Source organism: Dermochelys coriacea, chromosome 6, assembly GCF_009764565.3.
Source record: "Dermochelys coriacea isolate rDerCor1 chromosome 6, rDerCor1.pri.v4, whole genome shotgun sequence".
Classification (NCBI taxonomy): Eukaryota; Metazoa; Chordata; order Testudines; family Dermochelyidae; genus Dermochelys; species Dermochelys coriacea.
This window is the reverse complement of record NC_050073.1, coordinates 3,070,841-3,085,394: the sequence shown is the minus strand read 5'-3', so window position 1 is coordinate 3,085,394 and position 14,554 is coordinate 3,070,841. Positions and strand designations below refer to the sequence as shown.

The 14,554-nt window shown below is 44.4% G+C and overlaps 1 protein-coding gene and 1 pseudogene across 1 annotated transcript; both read left to right on the top strand.

Moving 5' to 3' along the window:
- Nucleotides 1-325: 325 nt before the first annotated feature.
- Nucleotides 326-906, top strand: LOC119857437 (annotated as a pseudogene).
- Nucleotides 907-11,936: 11,030 nt separating this feature from the next.
- On the top strand, nucleotides 11,937-12,779 carry LOC119857702 (olfactory receptor 8U3-like). Its single transcript, XM_043517191.1, has one exon. It carries the CDS (start codon nucleotides 11,937-11,939, stop codon nucleotides 12,777-12,779), a length of 843 nt encoding a protein of 280 aa, XP_043373126.1.
- The last annotated feature ends 1,775 nt before the right edge of the window (nucleotides 12,780-14,554 follow it).

Sequence of the window (14,554 nt, the reverse complement as noted above, 5' to 3'; positions counted from 1 at the left end):
TGGACTAAGCCCTTTCCGGAGCAGGCACTGATGTCCATTAGGAAACTGATCTCCATTTATCTTCACTTACTTCATTACAGAGAACGGACAGGTTGTCTGCACCATCTACCTGCCCACATCTCTGTAGTTGCCTGATCTCTGTTCAGAGGAGATGGAAAAGGGAAATCACTCAGAGTCGACTGAGTTCATTCTCTCAGGACTGACAGATTGTCCGGAGCTGCAGGTCCCCCTGTTTATGGAGTTCCTACTGATTTATGGTATCACCCTTGTGGGGAATGGGGGGGATAATCTTTTTAATCACGATTGATCCCCAACTCCATACCCCATGCACTTTTTCCTCAGTAATTTGTCTTTCTGTGACCTCTGCATTTCCTCTATAATTTCCCCCAAGATGCTGCTGAACTTCTTAGCAGAGAGCAAAAGCATTTCTTACACTGCCTGTACTGTGCAAATGCATCTCTCTATTATTTTTGCAGATGTTGAGTGCCTTTTGCTGGCTGTCATGGCATATGACCATTATGTTGCCATCTGTAATCCGCTGCTCTATACAGTCACTATGTCCAGGCAGCTTTTTAAACAGCTGCTGGTTGATGTGTACGCTATGGGGTTGGTGGATTCAATGATACACACATTTTGTACATTTCGGCTGTTATTCTGCAGCTCCAACATCATCAGTCATTTCTTCTGTGACATTCCCTAACTGCTGGTGCTCTCCTGCTCTGACACCCACATCAATGAGATTGTTATGTTTGCCTTCATTGGTTGTATTGTAGTGAGCAGCCTTATGACTGTCCTCCTTTCCTATTTCTGTATCATCTCTGCCATCCGGCAGATCTGCTTTGCCAAGGGCCAACAAAAACCTTCTCCACCTGCACTTTCCACTTGACTGCAGTGGTCATATTTTAAGGCATCCAGCTCTTCATTTATTTACATCCCACCTCCAGCTATTCCATGGACACGGACAAAATAACCTGAGTGTTTTAAACTCTGGTGGTCCCCATGTTTAATCTCCTCATCTACAGCCTGAGGAACACGGAAGTGAAGGATGCTCTGAGGAAAGTAATGAATAAACTCCTAACCAATTCTTGAATCTATTAACTCAGTACAGGTAGAGTGCTGGGGAGCAGAAAGAGGTGAATTGAATTCCCAGACCATTGCAATGTAATTTCACAGATCCCATGATAGTATTGCTCATTATTGTTATTGTTACTGATTTGTTTTTATTCCAGCAAGGCCTGCAGGCCCCAACTAAGATCAGGGCTTTATTAAGCTATTCTTCCAGCAAAATTCCAGGGGGCACCTGTTTCACATGTGTGAATATATGTGATGTGCTTTGAAAGCATAGATCTATTTGTATTGGGAAAAAAGATGGGGGCATCAACTCTATCTCCCTCTGCTTTGTAGAAGGTTTGGTTTTGTTATGCAGTTGCAAGTATGAAGTGTGTAGTTTCCATGGCTGAACCAAAGGAAGTTTTGCACACCCTCCTGATATTCTGCAGCCCTTTATTTCCTCTGCTGGGTTGTTGTGTAGATTTTCGTCTTGTTTATATCCATGCATGTGGAGGAGAACGGTGATTTCCATCACAATGGCCTTTATTTTATGTTAAGGGAGCAACAAAAGAAATAAGAACAAGGGTAACATATCCAAAAGAGAACATGGTATGTGTGTGACCACTGTAAGAATCTGCACTGAACTGAATACAAAATAATATGGAAAAGGTGAGTTTTCTCTAGAACATAAATTAAGCAGAAAGAAAACGTCATATCAGACACTAGATGTTTATACCACATCAGCAGGTTAGCTATGAGGTCTTACTCTTAGTTCTGCGAGTAAGTCCTATGGACTCTGAAGAATAGGGATTCTGGGAATTTTACAGCTCAGGTTATGGAGAGCGAGAAATGGCTAGAGCTGGACCAATGGGGGATTTTTGAATTCATGGGTGGTTACAAAACATTGAAAAACGAATTCAGTTCAATCTGATCCAAATCTGAAAATTCCTTAAATGTTTGGCAAATTGAAAATATTGACAGAAATGTCCTGTGTGGTCGAAGGAACTATTTAGCATGACCAGAAATGGAAAATGTCCTTTTCTTCATGGATACTTTTCGATATAAATGCAAAGACAATGTAGGACACTGACAAAAGGGATGGGAATGGAAGAGGCACTAATGGTGCTGCTTCCCTTGTAGACTTTAAATGAGTGATTAGATCACTCCAGTGGGAAGTGGGAGATCCTGGTCAAACCCCCCTCTGTCTGATGGGGAGAAACAATTTAAAAGTGGGTCTCCCACATCGACAGACAGTATCCTGGCGACTGGGCTATGTTCTGTCCTGCATTGTTCTCAGGACTGGTCTACGCTACTGGTGTAAATTGATCTAAGTTATGCTACTTCAAGTTGACTCAGTTAGTCGGACTTACAGCAGTGTCCACACCGTGCTATGTCAACCAGAGAGTTACATAACTGAAGTAGTGTAACACAGATCATCCAACAGCGTTAGTGTAGACCTGCCCTGAGGAATATCCAAAATGGGACATTGTACTCCACCTCCCTCAGAGACTGACTTCAACAGGTGAGCACTCTCCCATCGATTTAGCATGTCTTCCCCAGACCTGCTCAATCAAGACCATTTCATTTATTGCAGTAGTCCCGATTGAGCCAGTAGTGTAGATATAGCCACAGTCTCTCCTGTTGAAACTGTTGCATTATGGATATAACACGGGAAGAATCACAGGGCCAGAAAGAGAGAATGACTCTATAGACAAGTGATTTGAGGCACCGACATGCTCAACCTCATGTCTCTGTTCCAATGGTTTTTTAAGTAGTTATCCACTGTAGAACAACTTTGAAAGGAGAGCTTGAGATCAACCCATACTGGAATAGCACATCACTCAGGGGCTGGGATGCTTTCCAGAAATACAGGAAAACCAAGTGCACATCTTTGCCCAGCACTGGACAGAAGGGGGTATTGAACCTGGATCTCCCACCTCACACCTGAACACCCTACCTATTGAGCTAAAAATTACAAAGAGAGGGATCATCACCAACTCCTACCAGTGGCTGCTTTGCGACCAGCACCTAACTCCTCCTCCCCCACATACATTGTTTTGGGACAAGGCTATTAGGAGACTTTGTAACATATTTGTGAATAGTTTCAGGTTAAGCCCAATGGCATTGTTATTTTTACAATAAATTATTAATAAATTTAAATAGTGAAAAGTGCAAGGTCATGCATTTAAGTAATAATAACAAGAATTTTTGTTACAAACTGGGGACGCATCACTTGGAAGTAACAGAGGAGGAGAAGGATCTCTTAGTATTCATTGATCACAGGATTACTATGAGCCGCCAATGTGATATGGCTGTGAAAAAAAGCTAATGCGGTCTTGGATTGCATCAGGCGAGGTATTTCCAGTAGAGATAAGAAGGTTTAAGTACCATTATACAAGGCACTGGTGAGACCTCATCTGGAATATTGTGTGCAGTTCTGGTCTCCTATGTTTAAGAAAGATGAATTCAAACTTGAACAGGTACAGAGAAGGGCTACTAGGATGATCAGAGGAATGGAAAACCTGTCTTATGAAAGGAGACTCAAGGAGCTTGTCTTGTTTAGCCTAACCAAAAGACGGCTGAGGGGAGATATGATTGCTCTCTATAAATATATCAGAAGGATAAACACCACGGAGGGAGAAAAATTATTGAAGCTCAGTACCAATGTGGACACAAGAACAAATGGATATAAACTGGCCAGTAGGAATTTTAGACTTGAAATTAGACAGAGGTTTCTAACCATCAGAGGAGTGAAATTCTGGAACAGTCTTCTAAGGGAAGCAGTGGGGCAAAAGATATATCTGGCTTCAAGACTAAACTTGATAAGTTTATGGAAGGGATGATATGACGGGATAGTCTAATTCTGGCAATCAATTGATCTTCAACTATTAGCGGTAGATATGCCCAATGGCCTGTGATGGGATGTTAGATGGGGTGGGATCTGAGTTACTACAGAGAATTCTTTCCTGGGTGCCTGGCTGATGAGTCTTGCCCACGTGCTCAGGGTTTAGCTGATCGCCATATTTGGGGTTGGGAAGGAATTTTCCTCAAGGGAAGATTGTCAGAGGCCCTGGGTTTTTTTCTTCTTCCTTTGTAGCGTGGGGCATGGGTCACTTGCTGGAGGATTCTCTGCACCTCAAAGTCTTTCAACCACAATTTGAGGACTTCAATAGCTCAGAGAGAGATTAGAGGTTTGTTACAAGAGTGGGTGGGTGAGATTCTGTTGCCTGCGTTGTACAGGAGGTCAGACTAGACAATGATAATGGTCCCTTCTGACCTTAAAGTCTGTGATTCTATGATTAGTCCAGAAGAAATTCAGCCATTTCTAGATACTTTTGTGTCGCAATGATGGGAAATTACTTGAAGAGACTTTTGGAGAGGTGACCAACACATGAAGTGGAATACGGTTACCTCAGTTACAGAGCAGGCAGGATGTTGTTTTCAAGCTCATGGGGGAGCGAACTGAGATGCTCCCCTGTATGGTGGACCTAATGCGGGAAAGGCAGCAAGGCCACAGACTTCCACTGCAGCCCCTGAATAACCACCCTCCCTCCTCTCCAAGTTCCATAGCCTTCTCACCCAGATGCCCAAGAACATGGGGTAGGGGGGAGGCTATGGGGACCCAAACAGTCAACCCCAGAGGATTGCACAAGCAGCAGAAACTGACATATCCTAAATTTTGATTTGGTTACTCATAGATTCATAGATACTAAGGTCAGAAGGGACCATTCTGATCATCTAGTCCGACCTCCTGCACAATGCAATCCACAGAATCTCACCCACCCACTCCTATGAAAAAAACTCACCTATGTCTGAGCTATTGAAGTCCTCAAATCGTGGTTTAAAGATTTCAAGGAGCAGAGAAGCCTCCCTCAAGTGACCCATGCCCCATGCTACAGAGGAAGGCGAAAAACCTCCAGGGCCTCTTCCAATCTGCCCTGGAGAAAAATTCCTTCCCGACCCCTGATATGGTGATCAGCTAAGCCCTGAGCATATGGGCAAGATTCACCAGCCAGATACCTCAGAAAATTCTTTCCTGGGTAACCCAGATCCCATCCATCTAATATCCCTTCTCAGGGGATTAGGCCTATTTACCCTGAATATTTAAAGATCAATTATTTACCAAAATCACATTATCTCATCATACCATCTCCTCCATAAACTTATTGAGTAGAATCTTAAAGCCAGATAAATCTTTTGCCCCCACTGCTTCCCTTGGAAGGCTATTCCAAAACTTCACTCCTCTGATGGTTAGAAACCTTCATCTAATTTCAAGTCTAAACTTCCTGGTGGCCAGTTTATACCCATTTGTTCTTGTGTCCACATTGGTGCTAGGCTGAAATAATTCCTCTCCCTCTCCTGTATTTATCCCTCTGATATATTTATAGAGAGCAATCATATCTCCCCTCAACCTTCTTTTAGTTAGGGCTAAACAAGCCAAGCTCCTTAAGTCTCCTTTCATAAGACAAGTTTTCCATTCCTCGGATCATCCTAGTAGCCCTTCTCTGTACCTGCTCCAGTTTGAATTCATCCTTTTTAAACATGGGAGACCAGAACTGCACACAGTATTCTAGGTGAGGTCTCACCAGTGCCTTGTATAATGGTACTAGAACCTCCTTATCCCTACTGGAAATGCCTCTCCTGATGCATCCCAAAACTGCATTAGCTTTTTTCACAGCCATATCACATTGGCAGCTCATAGTCATCCTATGATCAACCAATACTCCAAGGTCCTTCTCCTCTTCTATTACTTCTAATTGATGCGTCCCCAACTTATAACTAAAATTCTTGTTATTAATCCCTAAATTCATAACCTTACACTTCTCACTATTAAATTTCATCCTATTACTATTACTCCAGTTTACAAGGTCATCCAGATCCTCCTGTATAATATCCCGATCCTTCTCTGAATTGGCAATACCTCCCAGCTTTGTATCATCTGCAAACTTTATTAGCACACTCCCACTTTTTGTGCCAAGGTGAATAATAAAAATATTAAATAAGATTGGTCCCAAAAGCGATCCCTGAGGAACTCCACTGGTAACCACCCTCCAGTCTGACAGTTCTCCTTTCAGTAGGACCTGGACTTGTCCTTCCCTTGTCCTCCACCCCCCTAACCCAATGCCCTCCTCCCCTGACTAGCTTCTGTTTTCTCTCAATGTTTTGTGCAACAAATAATAAAGAACAGGTTTTAAACAACTGTGACTTTATTTCCTTTCATATATATATATAGGGGATGGGTAACTTTAAGAGAAACAAACACAACTCTAACACCGTACCCTGGCCAGTAATGAAACTGGCTCTCAAAGCTTCTCTGATGTGCAGCACGCCCTACTGCGCTCTTCTAATCGCCCTGTTGTCTGGCTGTGCAAAACTGGCTACCAGGTGAGTTGCCTCAACTTCCCACCCTACCATAAATGTCTCTCCCTTACTCTCACAGATATTGTGGAGCACACAACAAGCAGCAATTACAATTGGAATATCGGTGGTGCTGAGATCTAACCAAGTCAGTAAACTGCACCAGCACGCTTTCAAATGTCCAAACACACATCCTACCACCATTCTGCACTTGCTCAGCCTATAGTTGAACTGGTCCTTTCTACTCTCCAGGGTGCCTGTGTATGGCTTCGTGAACCATGGTATTAAGGGGTAGGCTGGGTCACCAAGGATAACTATAGGCATTTTGACATCCCCAACAGTAATTTTCTGGTCTGGGAAGTAAGTTCCTTCATGCAGCTGTTCAAACAGACCAGAGTTCCTGAAGATGCGAGCATCATGCACCTTTCCCGGTCATCCCACGTTGATGTCGGTGAAACGTCCCTTGTGATCCACCAGTGCTTGCAGCACCATGGAAAAGTACCCCTTGCAGTTTATGTACTGGCTGCCTCGGTGTTCCAGGGACAAGACAGGGATATGGGTTCCGTCTATCGCCCCACTGCAGTTAGGGAACCCCAGCTCATTAAAGCCATCCACAATGTTCTGCACGTTTCCCAGAGTCACTACCCTTGATAGCAGCTGGTCAATGATTGTGTTGGCTACTTGCAGTACAGCAGCCCCCACAGTGGTCTTCCCCACTTCAAACTGATTCCCGACTGACCGGTAGCTGTCGGGCATTGCAAGCTTCCACAGGGCTATGGCCACTCGCTTCTCAACTGTGAGGGCTGCTCTCATTTTGGTGTCTTTATGCTCAGGGCAGTGGACAGCAAGTCACAATGTTCCATGAAAGTGGCCCTATGCATTCGAAAGTTTCTCAGTCACTGGAAATCATCCCATACCTGCAACACTATGCAGTTTCACCAGTCTGTGCTTGTTTCCCGGGCTCAGAATCAGCATTCCACAGCATGAACCTGGCCCAATAGCACCACGATCTCCCATTTGCCACATTCCGTGCCATCTGTGTCCATGTTCTCATCAGTATAGTAATCGTGCTGTAGTTGCTTCCTTGCCCGGTTTTGCAGGTACTGCACATGCTGCTGGATAATGTGTGAGGTGCTTACAATGGTCAAAACTGCAGCGGAGATCTGATCGGGTTCCATGGGTATGGCGCCTGCATGGGTAATCCTGGAAAAATGGCATGAAATGTAGGAGAGCAGAGTGGCAGCGAAAGCTGTGCTGTTCAGTTCACGGTAGCCAAAGAATGGTGGAAAATGTTTGTCTTCTGTAGCTTTCCCAAAGGTGGGAGCAGAGGACAGACAACATGGAGAAGCTCAGAAGCATGGCAATAGCGGGAGAGCAGAGTTGGCGGCAGAAGCTGTGCTGCTCGGTTCACGATGGCCGAGCAGAGTTGGCAGCGGAAGCCAAGTAAAGATTACATTGGAAGATGAGAGAAAATGGGAGATGGATTCATAGTAGCAGGAGAGCAGCGGTGCACTGTCTGCTGAAAGTAATATGGTGTCTGCATGCCAAAAAGATGCGAAACAATTGTCTGCCGTAGCATTCTGACGACACACACCCAGAAACACCCGCGAGAATGTTTTTGCCCCATCATGCACTGAGAGCTTAACCCTGTATTCCAATGGGTGGTGGGGACTGTGGGAACTGTGGGATAGCTACCCACAGTGCACCGCTCTGACATTTGATGCTAGACTTGGTACTGTGGATGCAATCCTCCGAATACGTGCTCTTTAGTGAGGTCACAGAAGACCGAATGTATAAAATAGCTTCTGAAAATTCAAATAGAATAATTTAGAAATAATTTCGTACTGTAGATGTTCCCTTAGTTAACAGAGACTTGCCCAGTGCCCAGTGTTCAGCCTTTCTGGGCACTTTGCAACTTATGCAGTTCTAGCGTCTTCTGATCTTTATGATTACTTATATTTCTTACTTTTCCACCCCTATTTCCCTCACCTGAAATAAGGAAACAGAAAATAACAAACCAATAACCACTTTGTCTGTTCTCCATTCACCACATCTAAAAGTCACTTAAAGTCACTATCTCACTGTTTCAAAGCAATCAACTGTGCACAGATCTTACTCCACAGGAGCTTATATACTCTCTTTTTGTGGGTGGAAATCCCTTCCCCCAGAAGATAGATGGGGTGCAACATCACACTCTGTTTCACGGACTATAAATGATAGGAAATAAATAAAATTAACAGAAGAATCAGGAGGAAGCTGGCCTGTTCGGAGATATTTTGTAGCAGCATCTGCAGAGATGCTGCAGAGATCTGTGTTAACTACCAGTTTGGGGAATATCCTCCTTTTTGCAGCCTGCCCTGACCTTGGAATTTTCATTGAGAACTGCCCCAGTACCTCCAGGTCACAGAGGCAGAGAAGCCAGGAGGAGGCATTATGAGCATGACTCCCAGAGGAAGTAGGGGCATAGTGTTTCCTGGGCAGAGACTTGGAGTGACAGACTTCACAGTTTCCCCCTTCTTGAAGAATTCTACCAAAGAATATAGCTGACTTTCATCATCAATTTTTGCTCTTAATACAACCAATCCTGCAATGCCTGATAGGTTGGCACCACTTAGGAGAAGAGGGCACCGATATGTGCTGGTGCACTGATAATACCAGCCAAGCCTGCACATCCATGAGGGATAACTTCTGCTATAATAGAGAAGAAGAGAAGAGTCATCACTGGACCTACCTTGGATCTCCTTGTGGGGCGGTGATGACCACAATGTCCTTGTGCATCTGCAGCCATGGATCAGTGCTTGGGCCCATCCCTGTGGTGACTTCACCCTTTCCTGTCAATCGAACACTACTGTCAGTCAGCACCACACCTTTGGTGTTACTGGGATATTTTCTAGGTTGGTGGCTGTGACATACCAGGGTCGAACTCATACTAACCGCAACTGTGTCACAGCTGCCTGCAACCTTGCAATGCCTTGCTGAAGTGGCTTCCACCTGGGACACTCACAAACAACCATCTAACATGCAAATTGCACCCTGAACATGTGTATGTAACTGCAGCCTGGCCAGGAATAGTTGGGTTACACTCAGGCTCTCTCCACCCATGGTTATACTGCAGGATGACCCCAACACACTCTCCAGTTTTCTATTTCCCTCAACAAAAGTATGCCCTATGCTGCCCAATCCTCTCCTGGACAATATAAGCTACATTGTCCATTATTTCTTTGATACCACTAACATGCAAGCAACTTAGTTTCTCAGACACTTCTATTTAAACACACTAGATTAGATAAAATCTATCTGTCTAGTCAATAAACTTTGTTTTATTGTTTTAAGTGAGTGCAAATAAGGAGGCATAGAAGTCAGACATAGTTACAAGAAAAATAAAGCTAGAATACAACTTTTGCCTAAGTTAACAAATGATGTGAAATTCAATGCAAAAGTTTCCTCACCACATGCTTTCAGCAGTCTTACTGACCAAACGTCTGAGGACAGGATCCCTCCCCGAGTCCAATTACTGCTTCCTTTATCCCTTCAGATGCAGTGAATGAATGAGCAGAGAGAGTGAGAGCACAGTGCCTTGTAATACCTTCCCCTTCTTTTTAGAGTCCTACCCCCGATTTGAGAAACATTTCCACCTGGTTGCCAGAAGACAAAATGTCTATGTAGAAGGACGTTCCCTGCTGCTTTTTCCTCACCTTTTTGGGCTTCCTTTCTTTCCCTCCTCAGGTCGCCATGTGGTCTCCATCAAGCAAAATGAAAGAACCTATCTATCCTACTTTGGGGAGTAACCTAGCAAGGGAAGGACATAGGATACCATGGTGATTGGCATCCTATAAATAGCTAGATAATCTGGAGTACTCTTACATGTCTTACAGGTTTTACATTCCACCTACTGGGGCCAGGACAATGAGGTGATTCTGAAACCACGAATAACTGAGAAGATATCAGCTACACCTGCAAAGAATTGGTATGTTTCACCTGTATCTAACTTTCTGTTCCTTTGACACCAAACTTGTTGCTAAGGCTGGTTGAAAATTTTTTTGAGACATTTTTTGGATGGGAAATTGGATTTTCCATTTAACTATTTTTTTCAAAGAAATTGTCTTTTCCCCAGAAATTATGAGCTTTCCATCAAAATACCAAACTCCCCTCTTCCCTAAACCATGGCTATGGGACTCTTGTGATGCTCCAGGGCAGTTCAGCAAGAGGAGAGATCATCATGCATCATGGGGGGATGTAGTGCAGCCTGGGAGCCTGGCCCATGGAAGATATTGGGGGTGTGTGGTATCAGATGCACCCCCATGGTATTTCCGAGCCAAAATATTAAGTTTTTAGCAAAAAGATTTTGGTCTCCACAAACAACCTTTGTGTATCAACTCTATGCAGTACTCGGCTTGCACTGAAAACAGCAGGATGAAATATACCCCTAACCTCATACTCTGTAACTCTGCTAGAAATTGCATCATTTAATAACACAGTAGGAAGGAGTGGGCCAAATTAATCCCCAGGGCATGAATTACACCAAATATGGCTTTAGTTCACTAATGTGTTAATTAGGTGTTATGGCTCTCTGAGCTCAGGTATTCCCAGTTGCTTCAGGAATCATGTCCCATAGATCACACATCTCAGTATAAACCTTCCCGAATTCTCCAAATTGGCAGTTTCTTTCGATGAGGAAACACAAGCACATCTCTTTCTCTCTCATCTCAGCAGGTACGTGCTATTGTCCTGTATTACAGTCACACACATAGGCAGACACCATGGGGATCATCAGGTATTGAATTCCAGACCTCCAGCACCATAAGCCTCAGCCCAAACTCCTACCCCTTCAGCTAAAGGAGCAACCTCCTGGGTTGGAAAAAATAGGCAATTACCTAGTCACTAAAGCCAGGGCTTCCCATGATGTCTCTGGATTTTCATACAGGCTCCAGTAAATGCCAAACAGCTTAATTAGCACAGTGAGCAACTTTACGCCAAACCAACATGCCAAGCCACAGAGCTCCCCTTGCCCAAAGAGGGTAGAAAGATTGTATTTTCCACTGAATGCATCCAATGAAGTGAGCTGTAGCTCACGAAAGTTTATGCTCAAATAAATTTGTTAGTCTCTAAGGTGCCAGAAGTACTCATTTTCTTTTTGCGAATACAGACTAACACGGCTGCTACTCTGAAACCTAGAAAGATTGACACTCCTTTACTCTCACCCCATCTTTAGCTTTGGAATAATCCCTTCAGACTGATTCTCTCACAGCAGAGTCACAAGACATTGTTTTGTGTTCGGATTAGTGAACAGGAGTGTTTGTGTGGGGGGCATGATTAACCTGCGTTTCGTGTTTGCACAGCATGTGCATTTTATTGAACACCTGGAATGACCAGCTGTGAACATCTGGCTCTGTGGACTAAGCCCTTCCTGGAGTGGGTACTGATGTCCATTGAGAAACTGATCTCCATTTATCTTCACTTTTAGGACAGGTTTTCGCACCATTCACCTGCCCACATCTCTGTAGCTGCCTGATCTCTGTTCAGAGGTGATGGAAGAGGGAAATCACTCAGACGTGACTGAGTTCATTCTCTCAGGACTGACAGATCGTCCGGAGCTGCAGGTCCCCCTCTTTGGGGTGTTCCTACTTATTTATGGTATCACGCTGGTGGGGAATGGGGGGATGATCTTGTTAATCACAATTGATCCCCGACTCCACACCCCCATGTACTTTTTCCTCAGGAATTTGTCTTTCTGTGACCTCTGCATTTCCTCTATAATTTCCCCTAAGTTGCGGATGAATTTCTTAGCCAAGAGGAAAAGCATTTTTTACACTGCCTGTACTGTGCAAATGCATCTTTCTATTATTTTTGCAGATGTTGAGTGCCTCTTGCTGGCTGTGATGGCGTATGACCGTTATGTGGCCATCTGCAACCCGCTGCTCTATACGGTCACCATGTCCAGGCAGCTTTGTAAACAGCTGGTGTCTGGTGTGTATGCTGTGGGGGTGGTGGATTCAATGATATGCATGTGTTGTACATTTTGGCTGTCATTCTGCGGCTCCAACATCATCAATCATTTCTTCTGTGACATCCTCCCACTGTTGGCACTCTCCTGTTCTGACACCCACATCAATGAGATTATGACGTTTGCTTTCATGAGCTGCATTACAGTGAGCAGCTTTGTGACTGTCCTCCTCTCCTATGTCTATATCATCTCCACCATCCTACAGATCCGCTCAGTCGAGGGCCAGCACAAAGCCTTCTCCACCTGCACTTTCCACTTGACCGCTGTGGTTCTGTTTTTTGGCATGCTCATCTTTATGTATTTATGTCCCACCTCAAGCCATTCCATGGACATGGACAAAGTGGCCTCTGTGTTTACACGGTGGTGATACCTATGTTGAACCCCCTCATCTACAGCCTGAGGAACAAGGATGTGAAGGATGCCCTGAGGAAAGCAGTGAATAAACTCCTAACCATTTCTTGATTCTGTTTAACTGTGTATTGGTTTAGTGATGGGGAGTGGAAACAGGTGAATCCATTCCCAGCCCATTGCAATGTAATTTCGCAGAGCTCATGGTAGTATTGTTCATTATTATATTATTATCATTACTAATTTGTTGGTATTCCAACAAGTTCTGCAGGTCTTAACTGAGATCAGTGGAGAAAACTTGAGGAAGACTCACAGGTCCAGAAAGAGAGAATGATTTTATAAGCTGATGGCTAGGGGCATCCACCTAGAGGGTGAGATGTTCAACTTCACGTCTCAGGACATCAGCTTGCAGTTCCAAAGGGGTTTCTGTGACCCAACACATCACACAGAGTTTAGGAATAACATTGCAAAACAATGTGTGTGTGTGTGGGCAAGGGCGGGGGAGGGGGGAGGACAGCAAAGGAACTAATGGACTTTAATTACAGCAAGGGCGGTTTAGGTTGGACATTAGGAAAAACATCCCAACAGTAAAGGTGGCTAAGCACTGGTATAACTTTTCCAGTAAAGTTGTGGAATTGCCATCACTGGAGATTTTTAAGAGCAGGCTCGAGAAACACCTTTCAGGGATGGTCTAGATAATACTCAGTTGTGCTGTGAGTGCGGGAGAGTGGAATAGATGACCTCTCGAGGTCCCTTCCAGTCCTATTATTCTATGGTCTCACAAGGAGCCCTGCACTGGGAGGAGTGGGGACGCCAGCCTGAGCACTGGGCAGGGCAAGGGACACACACCTGCCAACACTTCATATTCAGCTCCACTGTACCCCCCATCACATGCACACACACAGTGCCCACTGCACACCAAACACACAGACACAGTGCCCACTGCATACCAAACACATACACACAGACTTGGTGCCCACTAAATACACATATCCTGACACTGAGCTCAATCAGAATGCAGAATAATCTCTAGCGGGCAGGTGGGACAGCTGCAATATTTCCAACTCGCCCTAACAAAAAGAACCAAAGGGGATTCTGCTGCCCTGGCAGGAAGATAGGACTAGATTTCCCAACTGGTCTTTTCATCAACAGCTTTTCTGAGGCCTGGTTTATGCTTAAAAAAAAGATCAACTTTTCACACCCTGTGCGAGCCAGTTAGCTTGTACAGACCCTCGGTGTAATTTTTCCATTGATCTAGCTACTGCCTCTCAGAGACGTGGATTAACTACGTCGAAGGAAAAACCCTTCCATCAATGTGGAAAGCATCTACACTACGGCGAAGCTGCACACCATAGCTGAGTCAATGTAATGGCTTTAGTATAGACATTCCCTGAATCGTTGGGGGAGTTTTCCCCCTTTCTCTTAAAGCTATTTTTCTCTTCTTTTCCATTAGTCTTCTCCCTCCCTTGTAAAGCTGATGAGGATGGAAGCAGTACCAGCTCAGATCCCTAAAATCAGACATAGAGTCAAATCTTTCCCTGAATGCTAACCAAACCAGTGTTACCCTTAATACTTCTGCAGCTGCTTCCTTGGGCGGCAGAGGTTAAATTTGGCTTTGATGACTTTGAGATCTGCTCCCTGGAACATCTTTGCTCCCAGGACAACAGGTATGCACAGCAAATAGAATTAATGTTGTTGCCGTGTCTTTCCTTGTGCAAATGGAACACAGACTGCTAGAGAATCAGCTGATCTGGATCGCTGTCTCTCCCGTGTGATCATTTTAGCATGATACAA